This window comes from Podarcis filfolensis (genome assembly GCF_964270895.1).
Source record: "Podarcis filfolensis genome assembly, chromosome: 2".
Taxonomy (NCBI): Eukaryota; Metazoa; Chordata; class Lepidosauria; order Squamata; family Lacertidae; genus Podarcis; species Podarcis filfolensis.
In genome coordinates, this window is record NC_139605.1 from 30,283,879 (window position 1) to 30,300,625 (window position 16,747).

General features: G+C 45.0%; 1 protein-coding gene across 2 annotated transcripts in view; it reads right to left on the reverse strand.

Moving 5' to 3' along the window:
- Nucleotides 1-15,502, reverse strand: part of PDZRN3 (PDZ domain containing ring finger 3) — a 185,212-nt gene extending 169,710 nt beyond the window's left edge. The window contains exons 1-2 of one of the 2 annotated variants that reach the window (XM_083600550.1): nt 14,306-15,502; nt 2,520-2,606 (exon numbers count right to left, since the gene is read on the reverse strand). In XM_083600550.1, the coding sequence (XP_083456676.1) occupies nt 2,520-2,606; nt 14,306-15,025 (807 nt within the window). In that variant the 5' untranslated portion in view covers nt 15,026-15,502. The remainder of the gene's footprint in view (nt 1-2,519; nt 2,607-14,305) is intronic. The other variant, XM_083600551.1, reaches the window with a different exon arrangement.
- Between the last annotated feature and the right edge of the window lie 1,245 nt (nt 15,503-16,747).

Sequence of the window (16,747 nt, forward strand, 5' to 3'; positions counted from 1 at the left end):
ACAGCATTTAGATTTCGGCATTGGTAACAGCTCTTGTCTGTTAGGGAAACTATAAAGTTTAGAACAAGTTTGTGTTGCTCCAAGACCTCACAGATCTATGCACAGAGCATCTGCCTTGCATGTAGAAGGTCTCAGGTAGGTATGGAAAAAAGCTCCTGTCTGAAACCCTGGACAGGTGCTGCCAGTTACCATAAACAAAGCTGAGCTAGATGGACGAGTGGTGTGGTTCAGTAGAAGGCAGCTTCTTATGTAAGCTGAACTCTCCAAGTAGTTTCAGAACATTGCTGCATAGAACTGAGCTGAAAACTGATTAGTGAAAAAAGGGGTTCGCCCATCTATAACAGGACTGAAAAACTGTTTCATTGTTGTCCAAAAAAATTATTAGCAAAAACTGCTCTAAGGTATACATGAATATTGCCTTCACTCTAAATGGGTTTCATTTAGCAACTAAGGTCAGATATAGTAAAAACTGACTGGCTGCGCAGGAGCCTGGCATCATCGTATCCAGAACAGGATCCCTAACTTGCTGGGATTACTTGTGGAGAAATGACAGTGAAGAAGTAGAGAGAAAGGGCAAAGAATGTCTGCAAACAGTTATGCAAAAAACTTACTACATATGGCAAAAAGCAAAACAGGAGAGCATTTGGCTCAACCCTGCGACTTTACAAAAAAAAGTTGTTTTATATGTACAATATTTGCATATTTTAAGCTTTTTCAATGCAGGGTGGAGAGATGGTGCTCATAATATCACTCCCCCCTGCAAAAAAAGAGAAAAGTGTGAATCTGGCAGCAGAGTGTTACATAATTGTTGTTTGTTACGGCTGATCCAATTCCCTAAAGATTCTGAACAGTCCATACTTTCATTGGGCTGTAAAATGGAAAGACTAATCTGTAACAGTTCAGCGGCTAAGTATATAATAGCATAATATGTGGTTTATGCTGCAATTCTAGTCATATGTACCTGGGAATAAACTCTATTGACCGAAACATAACTTACTTCTGATTAAACACACACAGGATTCCGTTGTATGTGACAATTCCCAGCCCAATCCCATCTATAACTATATACCAGTGAACGAGATAAATCTATCAAGCGACTTTTGTTAATTGGGTAAACATCTTTAGGGATCTTTAGCAGCATCAATGAGATTGCACAGAAGTGTCATTAAAATGCTGCTAAATACAAGGAAACGGTTTAATTAAAGTGCATTAGCCAACAAGCTTGCCAAATTATTTCAAAGAAACCTTTATACAAGAAAATAAGCCTCCCTCCTTTCATACATTACAAGGCAGACTTGGGGGGTCTGTTGATTTTGTTCATACAGTACAACAACCACCAATAAATATGAAGAGTTTGTTTTAAGTTACAAGAAGCCCAAGCCCAGGGCAAGCAAAAGCTGAGGTGAAATCATGAAGTCCCAAACTAAATATCATCATACAGATTGCACACAGAGTCTAAGAAACCATAGGTTAGGGTGAATGCATGATATCCCAGAGACAAGTGTTAGAAACTGGGAGAGAAAAGCTAGGAGCCAAATGGCTTCTGGGACCTGGGCTGTGGGTACCCAAAACAGAACATCTAGCCGCCACCGGGGGGGGGGGGGTTGGCAACACTTTTTATTTATTATTTTGATAAGTATGAACTAATATGCAATTCACATAAGTGACACATTGTTAATATCAGAAATTGTTAATACATGTTTAATTTGGTGTTTACAATAAAAAAATCCTGTTACCGTACTTCAGTTTTCAAAACACTCTACTCTTTATTGTTAAACTCCTTAATATATTGTCTGTTCTTAACATATACTTCGAGGCTTCAAAGCAAATACATTTCAGTAATCCCCGAATGTCAGCCAGGCACAAAAAAATGGCACCCAGACTTTCTGAGGTGCTTGCAAATTAGCAAAATGTGCCTGGCACCCTGCTAATTTCAAACCCTGGAGAAGATTGAGGCAGTTTTGCTCATCCTCTGGTCCTCCTGCAGCTGGGAGCCAAGTCACAGTTTGGCTTAGCATGTGGTCAAACTCGGGTTCAGACAGGAAGCGAAGACTTCTAAGATATCTAAACTCACAGTGGCACCAGGACCGGAAGAGGAGCAAAGTGGCTGCAGTCTCCCCTCTGGGAGCCTGTGCGTTTGCACTAAGCTATTGCTTGGCTTAGCATTATGTGCAGACATTATCTTGTTCAGCAGAGACAGAACATGCCTCATAGTGTGTATGATGGAACACCCCATGCTGTTACCTAAGATGAAAGTAAAAGCTCTGGTGGAACAGACCAAAGGCTCGCCTAGTCCAGTATCCTTGCTCTCAACAGCGGCCAACCAGATGCCTATGGCAACACATCATGAGAAGCGCAAATGTACCACAATTCATAGGGGTAGCATTTGTTCAAATGAAGATAGCCCATGTAAATAATACTTTCTAGAGCAGAATATGTGCCTAACAACATCCCCTCCACTGCAAAAAAAGGTCTCAATACTAATAAGAAACACATATATACATCAATGATTAACATACCATGCATGGCCGACCACCAATTATATTAAATCCAAGAGACCCAGAATCACGATGAAGAACAAGCGTCAGCGCTTTAGTCTCTTCACCCTATAAAGAACAGGGAAAGTCAATTTAACTCTTTGAACACTGGCAACCTTAGGGAAGGCTTTTCTTCATAAAAAAGACATTAAAAGCTGGTGTTTGATGAGGGCTTCTATCCATAAAAACACTTGAGGACATAGAGCTGTATTTTCTCCACAGATTCCAGTGAAAATCGTTTGAGGATCAAGTTTTCCTGAAGGTTCAGTACTGGATCAAGGAAATCAGCTCATGTTAAGGTGAAGCTGTTGCTAGTTTTTATCATCCTGAAATTCTTACTGGATAGATTGGGGTGCTGGTGATACAAAAGCCAAAGTTACTGGTTATGGTTCTTAGCAAAGCTCACCTCCCTGAGATAAACATGGATGGAGGTTCACCTTCAGCAGTAATTGAGTGAATACAGCTGGGTTCTCCATCACAGATACTCTCAATGCAAGGACTTCTTATGGTTCTCTCTCTTGCCGTCCTTCCACATCTGCTTCCTGACTGCATGCATTTTATTTATTGAGATGACATTTGCACTAAATCAGGCATCCCCAACCTGCGGCCCTCCACGTTTTCGCCTACAACTCCCATGATCCGTAGCTAACAGGACCAGTGGTCAGGGATGATGGGAATTGTAGTCCAAAACATCTGGAGGACCGACGGTTGGGGATGCCTGCACTAAATCTCTATGGATGTGGGAATGGATTTTTTTAAAAAAATAGATAAATTAGGAAGCAATTGATAAAGAAGGCACCAAGTATGATAGCAGACAAAAACTGTGTAGACATTCTCCATACCAAAGACTGATGCACACAACCATTTTTACAAAATTCTGGCAATTGGCCTCACCAAATCCCGGAGGCCCTTTGAAATAGATGCTACGCTTGATATTCCACCTCATACCACAGTGTCTACAAGATTAGCCACCACCCCAAAAAATCAGAGTGGTTTGACTGCATTCAGTTGTTACAACTGAATAACGTGTACCTATGAAATAAAGTTCCCGGAAGTGGAATGCCATTACTAACAAAGCATCTGTAGGAATGTTGGTCATGTAAATGACAACTTCCCCTCCCCTTAGACCAAGAAAGTTAAGTTTAATAATCATTTGTATGCAGATGCCTTCTCAGTACTGCATCCATCAGTAAGTATTCTGGATCCTACAGGAAAGCTCTGTGAGGAAACTCTCCATTAATGTTTAATACATTTAATTACAGAAATAATAATGCATGCATGCTATGAAGCAGTTTCTTGATCAAGTCGCCTTGGTCTGCTGCAGAGTTTGTTCCCAAATATAGGAACGCCATGTGCTAACATAACATCCCCCTTTCTCAATTCTGAAAGGGAGAGGCCATAGCTCAGAAGGAGAATGCATGCTTCGGATGTATGAGGATTCAAGTCTGAGCTCTTTCAGCTTCACTTAATAGGGTATCAGGTAGCAGGGCTGGGAACAACTTCTACTTGAGATCCTGGAGAGCAGAGTTCAAGACGCACTCCACTCAGGGTTGGCGTTACTGTGCTCGATGGGGAATTGATCTGATTCATTAAGTGGCAGCATTTTATTTCCTGGGAGAGTTGGAGGATTCTTCTAGTACTTTTTAATCTCTGACCAATAATACCAAAGAATACAACAACTGACGTATCCCTCCACCCATTTCTGTGCCAAAGAAAGTTCACTGACTTGAATGAAATGACACTAAGAAAGTAGGGAAATGAAACGAAATAAATGAAAAAGGATATCTGTATATCTGAAGAAGGTAATGTAAACTGGTGCAGCTCAGTAACTTTGACCTCTGTTTTTAAATAAATATAAAAAGTTGATACCATGAAATATAAATTTCTTTTAGAATGAGCAGAACTATATCATCAGGCTCTATGGCTTCCCCAAAGCCTGCTTCCCATTGTATTTTCCCCACTGTAAATTCTCGCTGCATGCATTATTCCCCCTCCCCACTCAAATTTTAGTTCTGGTCCACCTGTGCTTTGAATATGGGGGGCAGATGGACCTGTTAACCCTTCAAATGATGTTGAACTCCAATGCCCAAAGGCTCCAGCCAGGGATATATTTTTTAAAAATAAAACACCAACTATTATTCATAGCAGCCTAGTCTTAAAGCTCTTTGGAACCATGGAGAACAATGATGTCCCCCTCAACTGGCTTTGAATCAAGCCATGTGTAGCTTGTACGTTCCAACTATTTGGGTGCTTGAATAAGTCATGCATCCTTCAAGCCCCTGGAAGAGCAAGCTCCCTGGTTCTTATTTAACCACAACGGTAAACGCCATGATTGCCTGGGTGCTTTTGCCCCTATAGTGGGATTTAATGAAAACAATAAAGAAGTAAAGCCAATCATTGCTGCATACCAAAGAGAGAATGCATGTTTTGTTTTAAACTACCGTATTTTTCGCTCTATAACACGCACCTGACCATAACACGCACGTAGTTTTTAGAGGAGGAAAACAAGAAAAAAATATTCTAAACGAAACAGTGGATGTATGTTTTTTGTGGTTCATGCTGTGGCCACAGACATGTGATCTGACGGTGAGTTTGGGGTAGCCCAATGCAAAAATCCTGAGGATCCATGTGGATCCATGCTTTGTAACCACTTTTTTGCGCCATTGCGGCCCCATGAAACAGTGGGTGTGCGTGTTTTTTGGTGCAGGCTATAGCCATGGACATGCTATGTGATCTGATGGTGAATTTGGGGTGACCCAGTGAGAAAATCCTGAGGATCCATGTGGATCTGTGCTTTGTAACCACGTTTTAAGTGGGGAGGGAAGGAAAAGCACTCAAGGGACAAGGAGCACGCGTGGGGTGTGTGAAGAAGGATGCAGCTAATAATGCAGGAGAGGCTCCTCTCCGGCTTTGCTCCTTTAAAACAAGCAGGCTCTGCTTCTCTCCCTCCTCCCCAGCAAGGAAACCACGATAGTAACCACTCTGAGACAAATCAAGAAAAATTGCGACCAACACTCTCCCCCAACAAGCGCAGTGAGGTCAAAACACACACACACACACACACACACAGAGAGAGAGAGAGAGAGAGAGAGAGAGAGAGAGAACTGGCCCTAAAGTTGCTGGAAGTCGCAGGGGCGCTGAGGGAGTGAACGGGAAGCAAGAGAAGGAGAAGGAGCCCTCACACACACACAGAGTGTCAATTCTAAAGTCGCAGGGGCGCAGGGAGAGTGAACGGGAAGCAAGAGAAGAAGGAGCCCACACACACACACACACACACACACACACACACAGAGTGTCAATTCTAAAGTCGCAGGGGCGCTGGGAGAGTGAAGGGGAATCAGGAGGAGGAGAACGATAGCTCAAGCACACACATACACAGCCCCTACAGTGGCTAATCCAAAATCGGACAGCAAAAAACTGCAGGCAGGGACAGAGAGCAGGGGTTGTTTTAAAGCAGCCAACTCCCGCTCTGCTTCTCTCCCTCCTCCCCGGCTCCGCTAGCTGACAGGAGCCGCTTACACCCGCTTTGCTGTTTCAAAGCGAGCCACTGACTGCTCACGACTGCAGCAGATTCCCCCGCCATCTGTAGGCATTCGCTCCATAACACGCACAGGCATTTCCCCTTACTTTCTAGGAGGAAAAAACTGCGTGTTATGGAGCGAAATTTACGGTAAGTGATTATACTTCTACTATAAGAAAGCTAATTCACGCCGCTCAACCCAGTTTTCCTTTATTCTTTTGCAGCTGATACTCAATTATCACTATGAACGCTCAGTTCTCAATGGGCTGTCTCCCCACCAACACTATTATTATGTACAGATGATGGCAAGTGGATATCTTTAGCATTTGATATGGACAATCACACACCCAGATAACTGCCTGGTTGATTGTGGCAACCATGAACCTTCACAACTTAGCCATTTCCAATCTCACCATGAGTTAAACATTGTTTTGGACTAAAGCAGTGTGCATTTTTAACATAAATATTACAACTTGTAAAGGTCTTAATTTTTTTAAAATGCTGTCTCACAGGAGCCAACCATATCTGTTCTTTGTAAAGTATTATGTATATAGTGGTGTAAAGCACCACTGTATTATTATTATTATTATTATTATTGAAGAATTATGATTGAAAGCCATTCAAAATATTTAATTTGATTATTTAAATTTTCAGTCTGAGCCATCTTAAAATTTAATCTGGGGTGATGATAATCAGGCGAACATCAGCAGCCTCTGCAACCTCCCTGCTAGGAAAAAAACAAACAGGAAAAAGGCAGCCACATGAACCTTAAAGGTAAAAAGGTGAAGGTACCTCTGCCCGTACGGGCCAGTCGTGTCCGACTCTAGGGTTGTGCGCCCATCTCACTTAAGAGGCCGGGGCCCAGCGCTGTCCAGAGACACTTCCGGGTCACGTGGCCAGCATGACGAAGCTGCTCTGGCGAGCCAGCACCAGCGCAGTGCACGGAAACACCGTTTACCTTCCCGCTATAAAGCGGTACCTATTTATCTACTTGCACTTAGGGGTGCTTTCGAACTGCTAGGTGGGCAGGAGCTGGGACCGAAAGACGGGAGCTCACCCCGCCGCGGGTATTCGAACCGCCGACCATACGATCGGCAAGTCCTAGGCACTGAGGTTTTACCCACAGCGCCACCTTGCATCATCCCAAACACCATAGCTCACGTTGGCAGTGCATGAGGCTCTTAATCTCAGGGTTGTGGGTTTGAGCCCTACATTGGGCAAAAGGTTTTGGCATTGCAGGGGATTGATCTAGATGACCCTCATGGTCCCTTCAGAATCCACAATTCTATGATTCTATAAAGATGAAAATGTTATAAACAAACACACGAATTTGAAGAAGTTATTTAACATGTCTGGTTTCCATATCCAATTAATGGCATAAATTACAATTGTTGCCTAATAACGCAATGCAGATGTTTTAAGCTTGGCTCCCCACCCCCTCCACCGTTTTGGCATTTCAGTGTGAAGCTGTCAGTCAAACTATATTAACATTGAGAAACATTCTGCTGAGTTGCTCAAGCCATCATATATTTTCCTGTCACTCCTATGAAAGAAAAAAGCCCAGAGCTAGTATCAGCTGGTATAAATTACAGAAATCTAGAGATCCAAATTAACTGCACAGCAGTTTATACTTGGGACTATAATGTTGTTTAGTGGTAGAGCAAGGCACAGCGTATTCTTACCCCCCAAATCCTATTTACTTAGAAGCAAGTCTCACTTATTTCAATCATATTCCTTTCCCCATAACGGATTGATTTGTGTCTCATTTGTAACACTGAAGCTGAAATCCTGTAGCCATTGACAGTAGACCCACAACTTATGCACATTTAACTTGTGCACATTCAGCTTTACACACTTGGCAATTTTTTAAATTAATTTTTTACAAAATAGAAAGGGGGCAGGCATCCAGGAAATAAGATTTTGGCATTCCCAACCACCATTGCATCCAATGAGTTTGGACTATACAAGATTTGGGCTTTGTGCTCTATCCCTGGAACACAACCCCACATAAGTTTCGAGTTTACTGTACCTTGTAGTAAGCCCAGTTGAACTAAATGAGACTTAAGACTTCTGAGTGGGCATATACAGGATTGTGCATCAAAAATCAGCCTCAAGAAATACCCGGCTCTTTTATTTTCTGTTGTTGCCTTTAACTGGCTTTCTAGCATGCTCAACTCTTCTAAAAGGAGAGCAGTGGAATAAGAGGTGAAACTGTTTTCCCGGAAGCCCCCTGGCCCAGACATCAGATAATATTTCAAGGCAAAAACTTCCAGTCCTGTGAGGCCACTTTTAAGGTCTAATAAGTTCAGAAATGGAAACATAAGAATGTTATTGTCACAAAACCCTGTGACTGCACTCAGGATGGTAGCTGTAATTAAAGTTTGAAGAAAAAGGTTTCCATTACTATTCTTGATTTGGATTGTTTCTCAGCAAAAGAAGAATCGTGGGGACGAGTGAGAAATAGAAAGATCTGCAATGCATCAACCAGCTAGTTTAAAAAATAAAAATAAAAATCATCACAATATTTGGCAGTTAAAAACAAACAAACTTCCTAAGCATTTAAAAAGATTTCTGCTAGCTTGCCATGCACATCCATAGCTGATCCACTGTTTGCATTTTAGCACAGTAATACAAGGGAGGAAACTGGGTGATAATTCTAGCAGATGTGCTTCTAAAGCACCACGACACAAGGGACTAACAACTTGTTGCTCCAACAGCCCTTTTGAAATTCACATCTTGATATTAATGCCATTTTAAAGAACAGCTCTTAAAAGAGTCGCCTCCTTTACAACTTACCACTATCACTCTAAATTATTATTATTATTTTAAAGCATTTTATTGCAAATGGTCATACTTAACTCCACCCAGCTCAGATCATCTGGTTTTACAACAAATCTGATCGTTCTGGCATGCTGCTTACCCACAGCTGAGTCAAACTCTTAAACATAATTCTGGAAATTGCTTCAGATCCCAGCTGAGTATTTTGGAGCTAGGAAGCTACCTTCTACATTTGATTCTGAACACTGGGAGTGTTCTTACTTCGTGAGTAAAAATGTAACTTTGCTCATTTCTCAGCCAATCCCATTAGAATAGGTTAGCACACTGATTCTCAAACAATAGGGGTTCAGTTTCACCACTGAGTCACAGAAGGTTTCTGGGTAATTTACCAATTGCCAGTAATAGCTGTTTAGGAAGTGGGAGGGGCAGGGGAAGCCCCATTTAAGTACAGTCATACCTCTACTTACATATCCCTCCAGATACGTAAACTTCAGCTTACTAATGTGTTTATACTTCCGGGTTTCACCGCACACACATGCGCAGAAGCGGCACCTCTGGATACAGACTTTTCAGGTTGCGGACCGACCCCCGGAGTGAATTAAGTTTGTATCCAGAGGGCCCACTGTATACAGAAACTGAGAAAGTTCTGTTTCCAATTAAATGGTTGGGATCATCAGGTAAACTATGAAGAGAAGAAGAGAATTATGTAAGTATACTGCCCTTAGAATGCAATCCTGAAGTAACCTCCACTGAGTTAAATGGAGACTGCTTCCATGTTACTGAATTGCAGACTTAGAATAGTTTGGAACACCTCGGCTATCGGACGTTTTCCCTGGCTAGATGTTGTGCCTGAAAGATATATGAATCAAAAAACCCTCTAGATTCTGTCATTCCTTAAAATTCACTCGTCAGTCACATGCTAAGCCCACTTAGCACTCACTCCTCCACGTACCTTGTATCATTGATTCTACCAACTCCCTAAAATTCAATTTGCGAGTGTTTCTTATTGCACTGACCGCACAGGCAGAAATACTTCTAGATAATTTTTTAAAAGGGACACATGAACATGGTACCAGAAACCGTTAACACAGACTAAAAGCTAAAATAACAAAGTGGTTCAACCCTAGGAGTTATGCTGTGCCCAAGATGGAGCAACATGACTGCAGTACCAGCACAACGGCTTAGCATATAGCATGGCACTGGAACCGCCAATCACGCCAGGACAGCCATGTATTGTATGACTAATATTTATCACTGCTAGATATTAAATGGCAGAATGTACAAGTTGATGGTCTTAGACAAAGCGAGAAGGCAGGATTTCAAGGCACTATGGATGTGCCTCTTTTCAGTAAGCCTTGAACTGTTTGGTAGAAAGGTTTTCAAAGCAGCAGTAAAATGGTCTTGTCCCACTTGTCTTGGGCAGGAAACCACAGTAGCTGGAAGTGGAAGCTCCAAATCATCTGTAGGATTTGGATTATAGGCATCTGATTAGAGATAAGAACCTAAGGACATTAAGATGTTCGCAAAATTATCCCAATACAAATTGCAGCATTCCCAAGTTGGGTTTTGATGTCACAAGACCATAGCGGTTGAATCTATTGAATGACACTGTTTTATATTAGGTGCTACAGCTAGCTTGAATATTTTGGAATCTACAAAATCCCTGAGCCCAGTGTGCATGCCTGGCCACTTGCTTATATCCTTTGCCCTTCGCAGCACACAACTATGTTGACATCGCTGTCTGATTAAATAATCCAGGGATCAAAATACTGGAAGCAAGCCATTCCCTCCCCATACACACGCCAGCGAAGCGAGCCATGTGGCAGGACAATCCCCGTGCTGGTCTTCCTTCACAATTCTCCAGCGCACAAAGATGTATATTTTCTAATTGCACTTCTTCTGGCTGAAACTGTTAATCTTGGAAAGTTGCCCGAATGGCTGTGAAAGACATGTAATTGATTGAGCACTACACCACAGTTTTGTGGTGACATGACACCTTTTGGCTTTCTGCAGATTACACGCTGCCTTTTTCTGAAAAGTGCATAACAGCCTTTTTGTGGACAGCCTGAAAACAAACAGTCATGTTAACCAGCTGTGTCCATAAATCTGATGAAAACATTGCTGCACACACTGCATACTGTAGACACTATCTGGGGGGCTATGTGCTTTTTTTTTTAATAGCAACTAAAACACCCAGTTGAGTAATCTAATAATGCCACAGAACAGTTACAAAGACCAAAAGTTGATTCAGACATTACATATTCCAGTGATGAGATCACTCCATGTCTGGACACTCACAAAAACATACTATGAGATGCACACAGCTTGCTTCCTTAGCAACTGTGAATTGCAGAATCAGGCTTGAAAAATTTCAAGTGCTTAGGGCACAGGGAAATTAAGGAAGCTGTGTGCATTTCACAGTCTCATGGGTATCCAGACACTGGTTTCACATCAGGAAGGGGCATCCTAGCAGGAACCCAGTGGAAATCAGCACCCCAATGTGAGTCAACTTTATCTACAGTGATGGTGTGCACCAATGTAAGTAAAGCGCAGTCTTTATTCCAAGCAAACAAGGAAGACATTTGAAACGGTTGCTGTAACACAGGGGGTAAGGGCAGGGACATACCACCTCTGCAAGATAGTCATTAGCAGATGGATAAGCAATGAATATTCATGCACCAGTGGTAGGGGCTGAGTGCAGACCTCAGCACTAGCAGAAGGAACTAGCAACACTTTGGCACTGTCACCCAAGCAGCAGGATCTCATAAAAGGAGAACCGTTTCAGGATCTGCTTTGAATGACGGTGAAGTCAGCAACGCAACAATATGTAGAAAAGGCCAGCTCAGGTTGTAGAAGTGATGTTACCTATCAGCATCACAGGCATAATAGGATAAGGGCCAGCAATGTGAACAAAGGGCAGAAGGAACATACTGATAGACAGGAGGACTTCTACAGATATGCACATACAATTTGTATGCTTGTACTCAAGGGGTAATCAATACACAGGGGTTGGAGACAGGGGAAGTTGGGGGGCAATCCTACTCCCTTCCCCATACACTGATTGCAGCTGGTTTTAGAACACCTGCATAGGGCTTAGAAGCTAATAATAATCATGGAATCGTAGAGTAGTAAAGGGCCATGAGGGTCATCTGGTCCAATCCCCCTGAAATTGGAATCTTTTGTCCAACATCAGGCTCACACCCATGACCATGAACTTAAAGAGTCTCGCGCTCTACCAACTGAGCTATCCCAGGTTGTTTCTATGCATGTGGATAGCCAATTCCACCCTCTCTGAAGGTGAGAAAGAAGAGATTTAAGTTGGACACCAGAAAACACTTTCTAACTGAAAGAACTGCTGTCCATTGGCATAAGATGCCCATGAAAGGTGCAAAAACCCATTCTCTAAAATCTGTAGAGATAGTTCTCCCACCTTTTCTTTAAAAAAAATATCAGTCTGAAGAGTGTTGCATCTATCCTGCAAGTACACTGGCACTGAGCTCTATTATTCTGGGAAATCAGACCAAGCTTTAAAGATTTTAAATTCTGTGCATATTCTGTAATGGCTGATCCTAGCGACCTTATGCTCAAGCTAAGCCTCTTCTAGAAATAATATGTTATTTAGCAAGTCACATTTAGAAAGCTTTCAGGTCAGGGAGCATCCTTATTCTATGATCCTGGTTACTAACAGAGATTCAAAATCAACGTTGAATTCAGGAAAAAAACCACCCATTTGGGGTTCATAAAAGTCCCCTTTTAAGGGGCGAGGGAGAGTGGAAAAGAAATTGTGGCCTGGATTTCCTCAACAGACTTATTTTCTGTGCCTCCCACTTTACAACTTCTAACGTTTTTCTTTCTCTCTGACCAAAACATGCAAACAAGACTCAAACACTAAATCTATCAAATGTAGCCATGAGTGGGAAGAGTGTGTTGGAAAAGTATGAAAACACTTTCCAGGGGAAAAAACAGCACTCATCCATGTTTGAGAGGAAATACTAAAGTGTTTAAACACACACGGATGTTGCAGTAAACAAACCCCGCAATGTAGCACCTGAAAGACTGCCCAAGAGGCCAGTTGTCACGGTTATGAGAAGAATTCTGTTTCATTTTCAAAATGTAGCGTAGTGAACATGGGAACTTGGTATAAGTTCTCTTATGTTTTGATAGTACTCTCCTTCCCCCTCCTCTCTCTGTAGCCCTCCTTTCCTAGGCAGGTCCTGTTTCTCCCAAGTTAGTGGTGAGCAGCTTAGCTGTAAATATTTGCCCTTCATGTTGAGCCTTCCAGCTGGCTGAAGCTGCAGCTGACAGACATGTCTGTAAGCAAAGGGAGAGAGAGGGAGGTGGAGATGGGGGGAGGGCAGGCAGGCAAAAAAATAGATTTCAAAGCGGAAAGCGGGGGACAGATTTGACCACTTAGCAGACTCCCAAGCCTTACTAATGAGGAAAAGAGAAGAAAATAAACAACAAAAATCCTGTCTCCTCCCCTACCTTCTGTCTGCCCGGAACCTATCTACACACACACACACAAACACAACTTTCACCACAGGATGCCAAAAGTCTGGCACTTGGGACCGGGAGCTGCTTCTCCTTTTGTTGTGCTTGTTCCAAAGGGGTATTTACTCTCACTAAAACATCAGTGCCAAATCTCTAGCTTTCGCCTGAATGTGATGAATGACACATTCTCAGAGATCCCGTAGGGGTCCTGGAACTGCCTTACCAGGGGTCTGAATATGGGAGGTGTAAAGAAGGGAGGATGCAAACGCACCCTGCAGCATTCTGTTTATGGAATTGTTTAAAAGGGTCAAAACTAGAAGCATGATTCCTTGCATTACTGCGCAAACGCTGGGTCCTGTGACCCAAAAACTGTGGCAATGGGGGGGGGGGGCAGAAGGATGACTACCAACAACAGCAACCAGGGGGCTTGTGGCAACTTAAAACATAAAATCAAGATGTCACAAGACCCCTAATTATTGTTGCTGGTAATTTACCCTTCTGTGTTTTGCCCCTCTGTGGGATGCCAAAGTTTTGACTGGGTTGGAAGGGACCAAAGGGGGTCATCTAGCCCAATCCCCCCCCCCCGCGACCCAATCATCTTTTTTGCCCAACGCGGAGCTGGAAGCCCCGACTATCCCAGCTCATTTCCAGACTAACGCATCTGAATCAGGTAAGGGACCCTGAGAATCACCCAGTCCAACATCCTGCAATGCAGGAACATGCAGCTGTCCCATCCGGGGTGCGTGCGAGAGAGGGGAGCCTGCCTGGGCCACTTGCTTCCTCAGAGGCGCGAGAGGGCGCTTCAGCCACCGAAGCGCAGGGGGAGGTTTGCCCCAAAGAAACCGGCGCAGCCTGTTCAGGATGCCGCGGGATTCTTTGCTGCGCCTGAGAGAGGATGGAGGGCGAGTGGCTGGCGGGGGGGGGGGAGCAGGCAGGAAGGGCGATGCTGGGGCCAAGGCGGGCCTCCGTGCGGATTCACCTTGTTGGGCGTCGAGGCGGCGAGGCTGCGGCTGAGGGAGTCGAGGCGGGCGCTGTACTCGGTGAACTTCTTCTGGTAGCGCAGCGCCGTCACCTGGAGCTCGAGCTGGGCGGCCGAGAGCTGCGCCAGGAGCGCCTTTTCCCGCTTGCCGGCGCGCAGCGCCTCCTTCTTGAGCTCCTTCTCCAGGCCGGCCAGCTGCGCCTGCAGGGCGGCGCCGTGCGCCTTGAGCGCCTGCAGGCAGCAGTGCGAGCCGGCCTGGCGCTCGCCGTGCGTGAGCGCCAAGCCGCAGCCGCGCTCGCAGGAGCCGGCCGGGCGGGCCGCGCAGGCCTCGCGCATGTGCGCCTCCACGTCGCGCGCGTTGAGCACCTCGGCGCAGCCCCGGTGGCGGCAGCGGGCCGCCGAGTAGCCGCACGCCTCGGCGTGCTCGGCCAGGTGCTGCAGCTTGACCACGGCGCCGCAGCCGCGCGCCCGGTTGGCGCACTTGATGTCCAGCTTGAGGATGAGGCTCTTCAAGGGCAGGACGTGGTTGAGCTCCTTGGCCGACATGCGGCGGCACTTCACCGGGCAGCTGCCTTGCTGCACCACCCACGGCAGCACGCAGCCGGCGCAGAACACGTGGCCGCAAGGGGTGGTCAGAGGGTCCTCCAGCACTTTGTTGCACAGGTTGCACTTCAGGTCCGGGTCCACCTCGCCGCTGAAGCGGTCCAGCTCGAAGCCCATCGCTCCGCCGACGCCCCACGCTCTCGGGGGGAAAAAATTATGGAACAAGCAAACAAGCGGAAACCCCCAAGGAAAACGCGCGCGCACAAGCAAGCGCTCGCTCAAAAACTCCTCTTGGGGAAAGAGGTGGCGGGGGGGGGAGTTGCAATACTATCTTCCCCCTCCCTCCAAAATTTCAAATCGCCCACCCGCAAACCACACAGCCTCCCCCGAACTGTCTCTCTCTCTTTCGAAGTCTCCAAACTGCAGAGATCGTAGGGAATTACTGCAGCCGCTCTCCTTTCTTGGTTCCTCCGCTAGTCCTTGGGAGCAGCCTAGACTGGCTGGCTGCAGGCTGTCTACTGACTGAACTAATTGCCTCAGACTTCCTCGAAAATGCTGGGGAGGAATCCTCTACCGCATTGATTCTAGTGAAAGCGCAGGACTGCCTTCTCCCACTTTCCCCCCATCCCATCCCACCCCTTCTCCTTCCGCCCCTCCTTCACGCAGCCTTTCCCAACCCCTCCTGCACTCGCCCCCTCTCTCCCCCTCTTTTGGCTCAATTTCATGTGTGTGCGCGCGCGCTTTTTTGTCCAGCGCAGCTAAGAATGCTGTTTATTCGTGAGCACAATCATCTCTGCGAAGGCATGCTGGCGATATGAGAAAGGAGGGGGTTGTGCGGTCTTAGTTATAGCGCTATGGGAATCTGTTTGCACAGTTGTGCGCGTTCATCTGTTTGCTCGAGTTGTTGTGGGGCTGTGTTCTGAGATGCTCTTGGGGCGGCATCTGGTCTTATGACGTTCAGGGGAGCTGTGGGGTGTTTATGCAATGGATTTGTGGCATACCATACTCTTGTCTCTCCCTCTCTCTGCAAGCTGCCTTTCCTCCTTATTGCAGAGTTATCTGGCTTCTGGCATGTCTTTTTTTCAGTTTTGTTTGGTTCTCGTGTTCTCCGTTCTACAGAGTTGTGGGTTTTTCTCTGTGGACCTGGAGGTGGTGACAGTGGAGCCCTGAGTGCATATTTTCAGTGGAATTGGAGGGGATCATTCTGTGACACTGTCACAGAATGGCAGGATATTAGATTCAGCAATACATGAAACTGGGAAATGTCGTTTCTGGGAAGCTGTGGAGTTCTGGAGCAGCGGGGTTGGTTCTGTTTTGTGGAGCTATTCAGGGCTGTTGAGCTTAATTAAATTCTGTTGAAGTTCCTTCCTAAGGTTGGTACTCATCAACATTTTTATCATACCAGCTTAGAGATGTCAAATCTGCAGGTGAACCGGGAGAGATAGCTAACACTTCAGAAGATGGAGGTAACATTCAAAATGACCTTGACAGAATGGAAAACTGAAATTAACAAAATGAAACTCATCAGACAAATGCATTTAGGAAAATAAAATGAACTGCGCTGCTATAGGATGGCTTGGTAGTAGTATATGTCAAAAGGACCTCAGGACTTAAGTCCATCTCAAGCCGGTCACAAGTCACCTATGGGATGTGACTGCAGAAATGACTAATGCCATTTCAGGCTGCACAAATGGAACTGTGATTTCCAGTTCACAAGAAGCAATAGCTCTACCTTATCTTGCACTAGTCCAGCCAATGGAGTACAAGATCCAGTTTTAGGCACCATGCTTAAAAAGGACATTGGCAAACTGTAACAGAGTAGGAAAATGAAGATGGTCTGCTTTATGGTGAACAAGCTCTATGGGGAAAGATTGGAAGAACTGGGTATGTTTAGCCTGG